At 44.4% G+C, this 15305-nt stretch overlaps 1 protein-coding gene across 1 annotated transcript in view; it reads left to right on the forward strand.

Moving 5' to 3' along the window:
- The window catches only part of LHFPL4 (LHFPL tetraspan subfamily member 4), a 33139-nt gene that overhangs the window by 17159 nt on the left and 675 nt on the right, over positions 1 to 15305 (forward strand). The window contains exon 2 of the mRNA XM_046652320.1: positions 4971 to 5207. Within this exon, the coding sequence (XP_046508276.1) occupies positions 4971 to 5207 (237 nt within the window). The remainder of the gene's footprint in view (positions 1 to 4970; positions 5208 to 15305) is intronic.

The following is a 15305-nucleotide window of genomic DNA, read 5'->3' on the forward strand; positions in this document are numbered from 1 at the left end:
TTTATATAAACTTGTTTCCTTGAAGACATGTGACACATCTGCATGCATTTTCACTTAGTCTTGTGGTCGAGTCATCTACCTGCAAGCGAGACTGGAAAATGCAGTCTTTATTTTCAACAGGCAAGTTCTCAGCTAAAAAATCTAATTGTGAAAAAGAAAGGATGAGCAACTATTGTAGTAAACTCTTGGTTTCTGTCATGGTTATATGTAAAAATTAAGCTTATTATCTTTCCCAGGCCATCACTGTTAACACTTCTTAAATATCTGGAAAAAGCCTTGTCTCTTTTGTTGAGGATTTTTTTCTACTCTGCCAAGAGTTGCCATGACCTGCCCCCACTTCACCTTTAATAATTTGCCACACCTCTTCTCTTCTGTCATTGGCTTCTCACAAATGCTTTATGAAATGAGTAGGGCAGATGTCATGGACCTGTTTTACAGATGAAGAAACTGAGGCCCAGAGAGGCAACTGACTTTGCCTGAAGTTGTAGAGTAAAGAATGGAGCTGAGCCTCCTGTGGAGGCGATAAAGGTGGGCAGTGACTCATAAGTTCAAGGAGAAAGTCTCAGATTGGTGCTGGTGTGTCTTTACCTCCTCTCACACTTACTAATATGTCTTTTAAACAAGGAGGGAGCAGCCCTCGGGCTCGGCGCATTTGGCAGGCAAAAGTATCTAGCTAGAAGCTAAGAACATTGTTTTGGTTTCATTATACTTATATTTATAGCTTCCTTCTATTTATGGCAAATGATCCTGGTTTCCTTTTCTTTGTTAGTGATGTACAGCTTACTTTTTAAGTAAATGCCTCTAAGTTAAAAAATGAGTCTATTCAGAGAAAAACATTAAGTAAAGACAAGTCGAGGTTTCAGTATAGATCCCACTGCTTACTAACTGGGTGACACCGGCTCTGACACTTGGTGCCCCGAGCCTCTGCTTCCTCATCCATATAATGAGGAGGGTCAGTTTTCCCACCTCATAGATTTGTTAAAGGATTAAGTGAGATCATGAATGTCAGGATCTTAGCACCTGGCACATAGTTAAGCACTCAATACTGTTTGTTAACATTATTATCACATTATTAATAATGTCATATTACTACTCTTAATTTTGTCACAACATCTCTTGGCTGCTTGGAGCAGGGAAAGTCAGTGGCCGGTAGGGTAATTGGGTAGAGATGCCCCATCCTGGGGCCCGTTCCTCTATACTAGTGGTCTCAACCAGGGACGATTTTGCCCCTCAGGGGCCATTTGGTGATGTCTGGAGACATTTCTATTATTATGACTGGGGGTGGTGGTGCCACTGGCATCTGGTGGGTGGAGGCCAGGGATGATGCTAAACATCCCACAATGCACAGGATGGTCCCCCTCCCGCCCCGCTTCCCCCCCACCCCCTGCCATGAAGAATTACCAGGCTGAGAGTCAAAAATGCTGTGGTTCAGAAACCACCCCACACTGCACCCTGCACATGTGTCTGTGTCTCAGGGTAGCTGGCTCTTCAGCCAGCTCATTATTGCCAAAAGAGACGTGAATTTGGACTCTAAAGACCTCAGCCTCAGTTTCCTCATCCAGCAACAAGGGATGCTGAAGCCCGCCTTGGCTGTTTGTCATTCCATCTCCTGATGCTTGAGCCTCTTCGTCACTTCCCTGGCCTAGGCTGTCCCTAGTGGTCTCTTCCTTTCTCCCCCCAGATGGAGGAAAACCCTTCAGATTGGTTTTTCTCCATTTGCCTGACTTCTGGATGTTTCTCATTCCCACAGCAGCCTCTGGAGCCCCGTAGTCACCACCTAAAACACTGCAGAGCAAAAGAGGCAGAGAGTGTGAGCGAGAGACGAAGAGAGAGGCTCCAGCCCCGGCCTTCCCCGAGCATCCATGTTATTCTGGGTCTCAGCCCCTAGTCTGCTTCCTCCAAGCACTCCTTGACATGTAGGACTACTCTATTTGTGTGTCGACTTGATTCTATTCCTCCTCATACACCTCTGCTCCTGAGGACAGAAACCATGCCTGGCAGTGTCCCCAGCACCCTGCACAGTGCCTGGCACATAATAGGCACTCAGAATTTATTTGTGGAATGTATGAAGGGAGAGCCAAAGAGAGGAAAGGGCGAGGGAATAGGTACAGAGAAGGAGAAAAGGAGAGAAGAGGAGGGATGTTGAATGACTGTCAAATGCTGAGAGATCTAAATAGAAAAGGGAAGAGGGAGGGTCGAGACTGACTTGAGCACGATATAGACTAGCCTGAGAGAGGGGGGAGGGATGTGCAGAGACTTGCAAAGAAAAATGAAAAGGGTGGAGAAGAGAAAAGAATGGAGACACACGACTAGAGACACACACACGTAAGTGTTGAGGCAGAGAGACAGAGACAGAGAAAATGCAGAAACAGAGGCGGGGAAGAAACCTTACTGAAGGCCCAGTACTGGGTTGCGGGGTTGCAGGGTTGCGGGGCTGCGGGAGGGGAGAGGACCACCAGCAGGAGCCTGAGCCCCGCCGCCGCAGGGAACTCTGGATACTGGCGCGGTTTCCATGGAGACGAGGATGCTCTGGGCGGGCGAGAGAGGAAACACTGCACCAGGGAGGGGAGGGCGAGAGAGTGGGTGGGTTTGCCCTGGGATCTTTCTTCACCCCTGCCTCTTGCTGGGGATTCAGAGCCCCAGGGATGGGGAGGTGGGAGCACACCAGCTGGGGGAAGGGCCCTGGGGCTCCCTAGGGGTGGGTGAAGGGCTGTGCTGAGTCCACTCGTCTCCCGTTCCTCCATCCCTGGCATTTCACCCTCCTGCCCTCTCTGATAGGGGCCTGGAGAGTCTTGCAAAGTGTCAGGGATGTATGGGGACATGGATGGGTCCAGCCTTCTCCGTAAGCTCCTCTTCTCTTCCCACCCTGTAAATAAATGCTGGAGCGCTGCAGGGCTCAGTCCTGCGACTTCTCTTCAGTTTCCATAACGTCGGGTCCCAGAGCTTTACATGCCCACAGCTCACAAATTTACATCTCCAGCCCTAATTTCCCCCTGAGCTCCCCTGTCCACCGGGGTGTCTAACGGGCATCTTCGAACTTTTGAATCCCGTAACTCATCAAGTTCATTCTTGCCTCAAGGCTTTTTGCATTTGCCATTCCCTTTGGAGGGGCTCTTTTCCCAGCCCTTAGCAGCCGTGTGTTCCACTGGAGCTGAGAGCCGTCTCGGGGGAGGCGAGCATTGGAGAGAGGAGGGCGCCCTGCTTCGGGATGAGGAGCACAACCTGGGGGGGGGGGGGGGGGGGCAATGACCACTACAGGAGGGCCGAGAGGCTGGAGGAGGTCAAACGCTAGGGAGGGAGGGTGGATGGGAGCGGCCCCGTCGCGCTGCCAGGCGGAAATTAGGGGCCAAGGGAGCACTTCCTCGCACGGTAGATGAGGGAGGGAGCTGGCAAAGCCGAGGGCCCCCTCCCTACCCTAGGGCCTCGTGGACAGTGGGCAGAACTGACCACCACCCCCACTTTGTCATCACTGTCATCTAAAACCCAGGTTAAGCACCCCATGGGCCTGGTGAGGAACCTTCGGGTCTCAGACACAGTAACCCAGTCGCTGGCGGGACCGTCAGACACTAAGAGGGCAACGTCAAGCCGCAGACGCACTCACAAGTCACGCAGCTGCCCCACTGCAGGCAAGGGGAAGGTCACAGCCCCAGTCACCTACGGAGCCCTGTTGGCTCTGATTGGCTGCATGGGGCATGTGCCTCTCCCTGAGCCAATCAGTCACCAGAGGAATGAGATATGCTGATTGGCTTAGACTTGGGTCCCACCTACTAGACTAAGCTCCGGGAAGAGCCCAGCCAGACCCAGCCAGACCGCTGGGCTGGGATTGGCAGAGGCAGGTCACTAAACCCAGAGGGAGTGGGTGCAAAGGAGGGAACCAGCGGGGGCCCATTTCCATTGGAAGGCTCTTCTTGGCATCATCCCTTCTCCCATCTGAAACCAAGCCTCTCCGCCAACTATTTCCTTATTTGTGTAATTATTTTTATCATTATGACTAGTTTTGATAATAACAGCTAACATTTATCTGGGACTTACTCAGCCAAGCACTTTACATTTGCTGCCTCCTGTAATCTTCACGATCACTTGAATACCATCATCATCCCCACTTCACAGATGAAGAAACTGAGGCTCAAAGGTGAAGGAACTGGCTCTAGGTCACACATCTAGAAAATAGCTGAGCCAGGGTTGGAGCCCCAGCCCTCTGAGCAACTGTGCTCTAATGGAACGCTCCCCACTGCACTGCAAGCTCCAAGAGGCTCGAGTGCAGGTACCCCGGCCCCCAGCCTAGTCTAGTGCCCAGCACACAGTAGGCCCTCAATAGACACTGCTTGGGTGAGAGAATGCCTGGCACTGTGCTAAGTGTCTTACAAGCAGTACTTCATTTAACCCTCACAAACCCCCTGTGAGGTAAGTACTAGGATTCCACACAGACACAAACAGGCGGCGTCCCCAAAGTCATACACTGCGGAAGTGGAAGAACGAGCCTCAAACCCATCAGTCTGTTCTCTGAGCGCAGGGCTCACCCGTTTGAATGAGAACGTATCCCCAGCATCTTGAAATGAAAGGACAATGGCGCCCAATAAGTATTTGTTGAATGAATTACAAAAATAAAAAAGAAGGACGAGGATGGGAGAGAGTAAGCAGGGCCAAGATGCTGAAGGAGGTGACTGTGGTTTGTAATTTCCTCGTATTTCCAGGAAGGCTTCCTGGAGAAGGAGTTGACTTGATGGGGCAAGAGAGGGCATTGTGGGTTCGGAATAGTTTCTGCTCCCCGAGGCCGGAGGCCATCCCCAATCCTAGAGTTTCTGGAGCCCACAGGAAGTGGTTAACGGGCTCTTGGGTTCATGGGCGGAGTGGGAGTGAGGGGCCCGGCCTGAGGAGGGCTTCTGGTGGTCCTCAGGCTCCGGGGAGTAACCATCCCCTTCTCTTTTCCTTCCTGTCCGTGGCGCGGGCCCGGCCTCGCGCCCCCTCAGCTCTGTGCCTCGTGCTGGGCTGCATGATCTTCCCCGATGGCTGGGACGCCGAGACGATCCGGGACATGTGCGGGGCCAAGACCGGGAAGTACTCCCTGGGGGACTGTTCGGTGCGCTGGGCGTACATCCTGGCCATCATCGGCATCCTCAACGCCCTCATCCTCTCCTTCCTCGCCTTCGTGCTGGGCAACCGGCAAACAGACCTGCTGCAGGAGGAGCTCAAGCAGGAAAACAAAGGCGAGTGCGCGCTTCCACTTCCGCTTTCCCGGGTGGGCGGCAGCGGTGGAGGCGGGAGCGGGGGCGGGGGGCGGAATTCAAAGTCATAAAAGCGAAGCCAGAATCGGAAACAGTACAGACCGTACGACCACCTTGAAAACAATTTGACGTTATCCCTCAAATCTGAGCATTTGCACGCCTATGACCCAGCAAACCCACCTATGAGTTAAACCCAGAAGAAATGTACAAAAATGCTCTTGGCAGCAGTTTCAAAATAGCAAACAACTAAAACCCACTTAAATGGTCATTGACAGGAGGATGGATAAGTAAATGGAGATATGGTGACATCAGCAATAGTTGGCAACTGTGAAAATGAATGACCTTCAGTTATAAGTAACAGAGTAGCTGTATCCTGGGAACATAATATTGAGAGAGAGGAATAATCAAGTTCCAGAAGATGACAGTGATATTTTTATTGAGCTCAAAAACCAAGCAACACTAAGCAATGTACAGTTAAACACACACATATTTATGGTAATATGTTTTTTTAAAAAGCAAAGAAATGAGAACTAGAAAAGGTACGATGGTGGTTATCTGTGGTTGCAGTGGCAGGACGAAGCCAGGAGCATGAGATGGGGGACATGTAGGTACGTACAGATCATTGGTAGAGTTATAGTTCTTGCATGGTGAGCCCACAGATGTTTGTTACAGTATGCTTTATACCAAGTACATTACATATAAACTTTTGTATTGTTAAATAACAAAAATTCGACTGAGTAAGTTTGAAGATCTAATTGGTTTTGTTCAGTGATTCACGAACCAGGCAGCATCCCATCTAGAAATAGAAGGGAGCTCCAAGGAGCTGTACAAAAGGGAAGGCTTTTACAGGCGGAAGGGGGAGGGGATAAGGAAAGAGGGGATCCCCTCATTTTTCCTTTGTGGGATGGAAAGGGTCTGTTGTGGCACATTACCTCACTGGTGCTGACCAGAAAATTCCAGGCTTACTGGTCAAGACTACATTCCCGGGAGCGGCTGAAACGGCCGTTAGGTTGGGTAGTAAGTCTTGGTTTGCTGATGTGGGGCTTAGCACAAGGGACTCCATTTTGGGCTGTTGTTTCTTTTTAACAGTTCTCCTCTTTTGATCAAACTCTCATCCGAACTGAGAGATGTGATAAAAAATTAAGGCATTAGCGCCACTCTCAGCTACCACTCTGTAGTTCTCGCAGCTTTTCTTGATCCTTTGCATAGTGCTCACAGGTCATGATGTTTTTGCTTAATGCTTGTGATCTTCGCAGGTTATTGCTTCAGGTTACCAATCTTTAAGTTAGTCATTCTCTTTGTTCTTTTTCTGACATTCCAGTCTTAGGGAGATCATTTGCTTGGTGGTTAGTTAGCAGCTGCAAACACACATTTAAAGCTTTAGAGAGAATATAATGTACCAGGGAAATTATTGTGATTATAATAAGTAGGATTCATTTCCCATGTTTGGAGTGCACTTCAGAGCCATGGTCCTCAAGACTCAAACCAATTAAAATCAAGTAAGTTGAAGAGAGACCCTGTTGAAGGAGTCGAGTCGCCTTTTTAAGCCAAGCGGCTTGCTCAGTGATCCTGTGTAACTGAGTTTCAGCTTCCTCAGAAGGGTTGATCCAGGTACGGCAGGTGGAATTGGCCACAGCAAAGACACCTTATTGAGCCAAAAGATAATCAAGGGCTGTCCTGTTATCAAGAACAACTTTGGCCAGGGAGTCTAAGGATTTTTCTTGGGCGGCTATTGCTTTAGCAGTGCACTCTGCAATACTTTCGAGAGGTAAGGAGAGGTTCCTGATTATAGAAAGCCTTACTTACATTTACTCTTAAGCAGGGAAGCAGGAATCCGCCAAAGGAAGCAAGTTCTAAATTATGAATGCCTCCTGGTAGGTCCTTTCTAACTCGATGATGTAGATTCAGTGGAGTTGACCAGTGAGAACCAATCATCTCAGTTGGTTTGTAAACAGTTTGGGGCACAGTTAGCTAACCTAAGAGGCGTTGTCTGGTTTTTCGCCAGCCATCTAGGCATTTAGTGGCCCAAGGAAAGTGGTAACTATCATAGACAAAATTAATCTTGTTGGGCACAAACCACTTCCACTAAGGTGGCACTGTCCATGGGTTCATTCACAGGATCATTGCATTTGCTTGCTCAAGCTAGGGGTCCGGTTAGGTTTTCTCCTGGCCTGAAATAAAAAGTTGTTCTAAATTCCAGAGTTTACCCCCCTTAGCAATGGACTTGGAGATACAGATGATGGCATTATCTTTCCAGGCTAATGTCCGTGTAAAGGAAGGAAAGAGAAGAAGACAGGGTTTCAAGTTTAGTTAAAGTGCGAAGTCATGATCCGGAGACTTGGGAAGAAGCAGTCTGCCTTGATGTCAGCTACTTCTCTTCCAGGTCCATGTGATTTGAAGGTCTCCAGCATTTGTACAGGACCAGATGTCAAGTGGAGCCTTCCTCAGCTGTGAGATGTGTACTCAAGGCTCAAGTCCTGAATTTCAGTGAGGAGGACTTGGTGTAGTCCCTTCCAAGGACATCCAGGGGCAGAATTTGTTCTTACTGATTCCAAATCAGAAGGATGGGGGAAAAAAACTAGAAACAGTTTGGAGAGTCATAGCCAGATATTTGAGGAAACTAGAATTCAGGATCCAGTCCAGTTTAAAGGTATATAACAAAACCTCAAAGATAATTAATAGAACTAGAATCTAATATCTACAAAGGTGCAAACACAGTTTTTCTCTCTCCAATTACTCCCATTTCTTACCAAAGATGATCACAGTAAAACTAATTTGTTTGTATTAAACTTGGCTTGATTATTTATATAAGTATAGCAGGAAAATTGACCATATAAGTTCTTTTAAAGATTGCTTTGCTGGAACCTTGTAAGCAAGGTACCAGGTTTATTTTCCCAAGGGCTTTATTGGTTCCATAAATTCAACCTTAGTTCCTTAACACTCTCTGGTCATATCTGAGTCTATGCACATCTCTCTCAAACATGACAATCCAGTCAAAGCCTTGGTAATATAGACAATATTTCCAATTGTGTCCCATTAAAAGGAGAACAGATTCTTGTTGAACTTATGCAACTAACTATATTAACATGAAAAGAATTCTTAAGAGTTTCTGAATTCTGGAGGGAGCATGTGGAGGGAAAAAAGTAAATGTTTCACCTATTTTTTACAAAGGTATACTTTACCAAATTGTTGTAAGTCATAGACAGTTTAAGAGAAAAAAAGTTTCGTCAAATTTGGAAAATCAAAACATTAAAGAACCAGCAATGTTTCAACTAAGAGGTCATAAAAAATTATAATCATCCTCCTCAATTCATTCAGTCCCATTTAATTAATATGTAGCCAGCCCTGGTGGTGTAGTGGTTAAGATTTAGCACTCTCACTGCTGTAGCCTGGGTTCATTTCCTGGTCAGGAAACCACACCACTCATCTGTTGGTTGTCATACTGTGGTGGCTGCATGTTGCTGTGATGCTGAAAGCTATGCCACTGGAAGCTATGCCACTGGTATTTCAAATACCAGCAGGGTCACCCATGGTGGACAGGTTTCGGGAGAGCTTCCAGACTAAGACAGACTAAGAAGAAGGACCCAGCCACCCAATTCTTGAAAAATTGGCCATGAAAGTGCTATAAATATCAGTGGAGCATTGTCTGATATAGCACCAGATGGTGAGAGGATGGTGCAAAAAGACTGGGCAGGGTTCCGCTTTGCTGTATACAGGGTCACTAGGAGTCAGAATCAACTCAACAGCACTAACAACAAAATTAGTATTTTTCTGAGCCAGCCCTGATGGCCTAGTGGTTAAAGTTCGACATGCTCCACTTTGGTGGCCTGGGTTCGCTTCCCAGGTGTAGAACTGCACCACTCATCTGTCAGTAGCCATGCTGTGGTGTGGCCCATATAAAAGAACCAGAAGAAATTACAACTATACACAAGTATGTACTGGGGCTTTTGAGGGAAGGAAGAAAAAAGGAGGAGGATTGGCGACAGATGTTAGCTTAGGGTGAATCTTCCCTTGCAAAAAAAAAAAAAAAGAAAGAAAGAAAAGAAAAAATTAGTATTGTTCTGCTTGAATCTAGTTTTTCCATCAGTTCTGGAAATCCTCACCAAGTTCAGTTTTATGTCTTAAGGTTATCAGAAACCTGTACTTGTCAAAAGTCCTTCTATGAATTTTCTTGAAGATTATGCACTTTTGCAGGAACACTTTTGCAAAAGCATCTGAATAAAACAATAACTCTCTATAAATAACACAGATTTAAAATGCCCATGGGTAAAGATCTGATGAGGGTTCATTATAATGGAACTGACAAGGAAACTTGGTTGTTTCTGTAAGATGCAACATTTTAAGATAATAACTGGAACTATGACTGAAAACATTATACCAGGACATAGCAGACTTCCAGGAATTTCACACAATTTCTGAAACACTTAGAACATATACCTATACAGACATAACATAAAGAAGGCTTAGTATTACTTCTTATTTGACAGTGCTTCCCATCTAATTTAACATATCAAATAAGCCTAATTAGTTTAACAACTCCCTTTTTATAGTGATAAATATTTTGAGATGATCCAGGGGCCCTCTGGGAAATCCCAAAGTTAGTTCAAAGTCAAAAAGACTTCATTTAGAATTTGATTTTTGGAAACTGTCAAACATATGAAAGATTTTAAAACATTTGGTCAAATAGGATCATAGCTCACTATGAAACAATACTAAGTTATCCATTTAACCATGCTGACAATTAAAGACTTCATAGGCAAATAGGGAAGGTTAGATAGTTCTGAGCAAAACTTAGTTCTTTTAATATGGAGAAGACTAGGTTTACATAAGTAATCAAAGACTTGATATAGACAACATGGAACATACGTGATTATTTTGATAAGACACAAGATCTTTGTTTTTTTCTAGGCAGATTACTTAGAAGTTGGTAAAGAAAAACCTTTCACAATCTCTTATTATCAAGAGGAGACCAGTAGTCCAAGAAAACTTTGTCCTTTTAAGAGAAAACCAAATTCTAATTTTGCACCAGCTTACTTTTCATATTAAAACTCATTTAACTTAATTAAATTCATTCTACCTTTAGCCAGCTTGCCAACACATTAAAATTTCTTTCCAAAGATTCCTTTTCTACAAACCTTAGTGACTTTAATTACATATATTAAAATTTTTAACCCTTAAAAACCTTAATTTTTAGTGAAAATAAAGAAGTAAACAATTATGAACTGTCTTTTATATTAGCATTCTGTGGCTTAGGAAATTTATAAATACTTTTTTATCATTTTTAGAAATGTGTTTTCTCATAGAAACTTTCTCAGCATGGCACAAAACATGTTTACTAATAGACTCAAATATCTTTAATTCCTCTGTAAAAGGAAGCAAGAAATGGATAAACCTATGTTCAGTAATTAATGTTTCAGCATTTTATCTTATTTGGAAATGGTCTGCATAGTCAATGAATTTAACTTAACTCATCATTTAACTTAGCCAAACTTTCAGGTTTTAGGTTACCAGATTTGGGGAAACTATTTTAAAAGTTCACCTAAAACCTTTTTATCTTACTGACATCTATTTAATTTAGTCATTCTTAACAACTATGTGTAGAAAACCCACAAAAATTTTATGAGATATTACACAAAGTCAGCCATCATCTCAAGCTATTTTTCTTGCTGACAAATTTTGTAAGGGATAACATGAACTCATTCGACCTTTAGTCAGCCTAGGTAGAATAAAACTATCATATTTAATGCTGATAACTCTAAAGACATGTCTATTTTAATTAAGCAACAAACTTAAACTAGCTTCGATACCAAATATTTCCCCAGATCATGTGAAACTGAAAAGCATTTGGTTAGTTTCTATTATATTTTTGAGAATTTTTATGAATACTAAGTTTATATAAATGCTTGTGTGTTTAAGCCAACTAAATAGACTCTTTTACAAATTAGTTTTAGTAATACCATCCGGAGGTAGGAAGTGCCACACATCTACAACATACATACATAGATACAAATAAATATACAGATAGACACAAACAAAGACCTTATAAGTTCCTTTAAAAATTTTAGCCACAAAACAAGTATGATAATGGAAAATTCACTAGTTATAAAAGAACAGTTGGAATAAGTTAAATATCTGCTTACATGGCTAAAGCTTTTTCTACTAATATTTGTGGAGGAGACACATGATTTTTATTCACCTAAGTTTCAAATGACCTTTCTCCCTTTTGTTCTCCTTCTGATAAGAATTACCTCCCTGAAGTTTGTGCTTTAAAGAGATGACCAAGATCAGCGTTCCTGGAGGGGTCAAGGAGACCATCTACATCTCAAGGGCACAGGGGAAGAATGCAAGTTCTTCCAAGAAGGACATTGGTTTCTTAAGGCCAGAATTTTCACAGTACTTACAAGCCTTTTGAGATAAATAGGGGAGGTTTTGGGATTGGTAAAAAGGATAGATGGAATTTAAACTGCCTCTAGAGCTGCATTTCTGGTTTCGCAAAGATTTGTAAGATAAGGACAGTCAATTTTAATTCCTCAAGGAAGTTAGGTTACAACTTAAATGACATCATAGGTTGATCCACCCAGCAATCCTTTTACAAGGGCTTTAGGAGGTTTTTCTCTTATTCTGGGTACATTTAACTTAGGGGCGGGTAGGCCTAAAAGAATTCCTATCAAGCTCTGAATATCAGCTTCCAATTTGGCCAAATTTCTGATCATAGAGTTATTAAATCCTTTCAAATATCTTGTCAGGTTTTAGCTGGAACAAGCAGTGAATATTTCTGGCAATAGTGAACAACCTCTTGGACTTAAGAGGTGTCCCCAGAGAGGGTGCAAAAAATATTTTATTTTCCTCTCTCTATCGGGTACTACCGACAGAGATCTGGGAAAGCAATCTGGTCAGAATCCTCAACCTTAGCCTGCTTCTGCCAGTTTTTTCCAGATCCTGTCTACAGGTCCTGAGTGGGGTTTAAAGTGGAGGGTATAGCTCTGATATTTACTAAACTTTGGCTGGGTTTCTTCATTAATTTTAGTTTCCCCTTGGCTGTTTAGGGGAATAATGTAGCAGATTACCAGAAAACCCCTCTGAGTGTCATCAAGTCTGGGAGGGGCTCATATGGGGGCCCTCCTTAGAAGGTAGATATGAGGCCGTCTGTAAGGCTGTTAAGTTGGCAGACTTTTGTCTACAGTCTTGGAGTGTCTGTTTTAGGTACCATTTGTGTCTTTCAATTTTTCATTAGCTTTTTGCAATGAAACTTTCAATGAAGCTATTTTTGGAATTTTGAAGCCTTTTGGAAACTTCTGCATACCAATTAAAACACGTGTCCTATTCCGTTTAACTTGAGATCTCTTTCAAGTGCCCTTCTTAAATGATCTTATCTAATTGGAACATTCCTTCTAATGGCCATTATAATTCTAGGTTGTTTTTAGTAAGATTTTGCCATTTTTGTAGTTATTTACAGCTACCGGGACTATAGTTCTTAGGCATCAAATAAGCAGGTGTGCCAGAAGGTGGCATGCTCAACTCATTGGAATTTAAAGATCCTATTTTATTGTTTATTTATTTACTTTTAGCTAAGACTTTAGGTTTCTTAGAGCCAAACTAATACCTAAGAGGGATGAGCTGCTGGGCTGGAGATGATGTGGTGTTTTAGAGTACTTCATTGCGTGGACATTTTCTTGGGGTTGGTGGGTGGCCTGGTGTCAATCTGACCCATTCCATGACCAACTTATCCTAACATGGGGGAGTTTTGGGTCAGGTGGTTAGCACTCTAACAGCTCTTAAATGCTCAACTTGGGCCCACCAATTTTTGTGGCTTTTTTTTACTTCCGAGATTCCCATTAGTAATTAGCCTTTTTCTACGCAAAACAAGACAAACAAACATGTGCACCCTAAAATATTAGCGGTAACCAAGAGATGTTACTGTGTCCTGGCCAAGAGAAGAAGGCCTTGTGCACACCACCGCCAATTCCCATGGAACCTCAGACTAGGGAGAGGACTGAACGAGGAGATCCCAAAGAATGGGGATTGTGGACTGATTCCACACAAATGGAGAGCTGCAGACTGAACTATCAGCAGTTCCTCAATGTGGAACCTGGGGACAGAATTGAGGGCTGGGGCTTTCCACTCAAAAATCTGAGAATTGCAGTCTGAAAGGCTAGGGGCTTGGCTCCAGGCAGAACCATCTACCAGCTCCACTGGGCTCTGGGCAGAACTGTCTGCCAGCTCAAGCTGACCTGCCCTGTCTTGGAAAGCCAATTAGATCAGGAGGTGGATGCAAAGAAAACGGAGCTCAAAATGGAGAGGAATTCACCCACGGCCCTTGGAAACAGCGAGAAACGCAGAGAACACAAAGGGTTTGTGGGGTCCCACTCCTGTGTTTCTCGTTGTCCCCAAATGCCATCAGGAGTTCACTTCAGGTCCCAATGCTGCCACCAAGTGTGTTAAATAACAAAAATTCGACTGAGTAAATTTGAAGATCTAATTGGTTTTGTTCAGTGATTCACGAACCAGGCAGCATCCCATCTAGAAATAGAAGGGAGCTCCAAGGAGCTGTACAAAAGGGAAGGCTTTTACATGCAGAAGGGGGAGGGGGTAAGGAAAGAGGGGATCCCCTCATTTTCCTTTGTGGGATGGAAAGGGTCTGTGTGGCACATTACCTCACTGGTGCTGACCAGAAAATTCCAGGCTTACTGGTCAAGACTACATTCCCAGGAGCGGCTGAAACGGCCGTTAGGTTGGGTAGTAAGTCTTGGTTTGCTGACGTGGGGCTTAGCACAAGGGACTCCATTTTGGGCCTGTCGTTTCTTTTTAATAGTATGTATCAAGTCACATTAAAATACAATAAAGAAAAAATTTACCTATAAGGCCAGATACTCAGGGGTAACCAGGTCTATCAGATGCTTATGTAGGTATCTACACACATTATATGACCCTTTATAAAATATAGTGTTATGTGCTAATGTGATGTGGGATATGCATCATCTTCAGCAAATCCCTCCTCAGACTGCTTTTTGTGCTTGACTCTAGAGTGTATCTTAAAGCTCTTTCTTTATCATTTTATGGAGAACCATCTTGCCCTTTTTGTCCAATGCTCAGCATTACATAAGATGAAGGAACCGTAGTTTCTTAACCATTCTCCTGTTCAGGGCTATTAGGGAGGTCCCCAGGTTTTTACTCTTATTGATAACGCTGCAGTCAACATCTTTGTCTGTGCTTTCTTATACGCAAGTGTTTTCTTGGTGTACTTCCAGAAGCGGAATTGCACAATTAATTGTAATGATAGTGCCAGATTGCTCTCTAAAAGAGGGTCCATCTTCTGACCCAGGGCCCCACTCTGCCCCTGGAGCGAGGGGAAACACTGCATCACATCGGTGGACAGACACCCCGTCTGTCTGGGGGTGTGTTCTCTGCTGTGAGAAATAGGAGTCATTTCCGTAGTCACACCCTTCCTCGAACTGTTAGCAGGTGCCGGGTCTCTGTTTAGCACTTGCCATTTGTCTCTTGGAGCCCTCATCTATAAAATGGGGATAATGGCGGTGAGGGTCACTATCTCATTTGGCAGGAGGTAGTTCCGTATTGTGGTGGAACCCTTGGACTGTGAAGGCAGATCGTCTATGTGGGAAGCAGGCTGAACTAAGAAATGCCTTCACTTCCTTGAGCCTAAGTTTCCTGCACTTCATAAAATGAGGATGGTGAGAATAGTACCACCTTACAGGGCTGTGCTGTGAGGAAGAAAGAAAGATTATGCCTGTAAAGAGGCACATGGTGAATACTCAGTAAAAGCTTCACTCCTCCTGACTCCCCACCACGGAGGCATCATGGCCACCAATTTACAAGTGAGAAAGCCAAGGTCCGGAGAGGTCCAGTAACTTAGGTGCCCAAGGCCATCTAAGTGGTGGAGCTAGGATTTGAACCCAGGCCCAAGTCTAGAGGCCAAGCTCTTCTTCACTCCTGCCCCCTTTTCGGGGCCCTCCCGGGCTGCTAGGCTGCTAACCTGTCCCTCTCTGAAGCTCCTGCCCCTAGAGATCCTGACACCCCAGCGGTTTCTGTTGTCTTGGTGTGAGGTCAGGGCCTGCCCTCTGG

This window comes from Equus quagga, chromosome 1, assembly GCF_021613505.1.
Source record: "Equus quagga isolate Etosha38 chromosome 1, UCLA_HA_Equagga_1.0, whole genome shotgun sequence".
Classification (NCBI taxonomy): Eukaryota; Metazoa; Chordata; class Mammalia; order Perissodactyla; family Equidae; genus Equus; species Equus quagga.